Raw genomic sequence first — 1,058 nt, 5'->3', positions numbered from 1 at the left:
ATAGAAATACATCAAAGCAATAGAAATACATCAAAGCAATAGAAAAACATCAAAGCAATAGAAATACATCAAAGCAATAGAAATACATCAAAGCAATAGAAATACATCAAAGCAATAGAAATACATCAAAGCAATAGAAAAACATCAAAGCAATAGAAATACATCAAAGCAATAGAAATACATCAAAGCAATAGAAATACCTACTTTATTAGAGCATGTTTCTGTATCTCTTCATGGCTAATTTTTGAATAGATTTTAACAGCAGATTCTATTTTTCGTTTTCAGACCGGGCTCACGGCTCTGCACATTGCTGCCCGATACGCACAAGTAAACTTTGTACAGGAGATGTTAACACGGGTATCAGCCACTGTACCTAGCAAATGTCCGTCAGAATCGAATTCAGAAGACATAGAGGTTTGTATTGGATCAGGAGGCAAAGCTTGAGATCGTAGCTGACATAGACAGTCTGACAATGGGAAGGATCTAAAGACAGAGTAAACGTTCAAGGGCCCACGAGATATCCTTTTTTTATTTTCTCTCCCTGTTTATTTCTGTTTATTACGTGTCGAGCGTAGGACACGTAAAAGACTTTCTCACTCCCCGAGCGTTAAACTAATACATCTGTTTATTGTTTACACACCCGTCTTCGTCTTTTGCTTTATTTTTGTAAATTCTCACTATATCGATACTATAAATTGCAGTGTTCTTGATTGCTTGATTGCTTGCTTGATTGATTGATTGAGTGTCGGCAGATTCACTCGAGAACGGTGCAGTGGAATCGCGTTAAATTCAGCACAGAGCGGCAGCATGGTCCGCTCATGTTCAGGAGATTTTTATTGCCCTCCAACTCTCATGGTTACCGAGATAATCGATTATTACTTTTTAAGATAGGAATATCCCATTCAAAGTGGGGAGGGGCGATTTTGTTGCCTTTCCCATGCGCGAAATTTTACGAAAAACCAGCACAATAAAGATTTTTTTTCCAAGTAATGTGGCTTGGTTTGTTTTTCGAAAATTTTAATCAGAGGCACAGAAAAAAAATAATTTCAATTTTTTGT

General features: G+C 36.9%; 1 protein-coding gene across 1 annotated transcript in view; it reads left to right on the top strand.

Moving 5' to 3' along the window:
- The window catches only part of LOC106878539 (serine/threonine-protein phosphatase 6 regulatory ankyrin repeat subunit B), a 187,752-nt gene that overhangs the window by 155,326 nt on the left and 31,368 nt on the right, over positions 1-1,058 (top strand). The window contains exon 23 of the mRNA XM_052969466.1: positions 286-414. Coding sequence (XP_052825426.1) covers positions 286-414 — 129 coding nt within the window. The remainder of the gene's footprint in view (positions 1-285; positions 415-1,058) is intronic.

This window comes from Octopus bimaculoides, chromosome 7 (assembly GCF_001194135.2).
Source record: "Octopus bimaculoides isolate UCB-OBI-ISO-001 chromosome 7, ASM119413v2, whole genome shotgun sequence".
Taxonomy (NCBI): Eukaryota; Metazoa; Mollusca; class Cephalopoda; order Octopoda; family Octopodidae; genus Octopus; species Octopus bimaculoides.
This window is presented reverse-complemented; position numbering and strand designations above follow the sequence as displayed.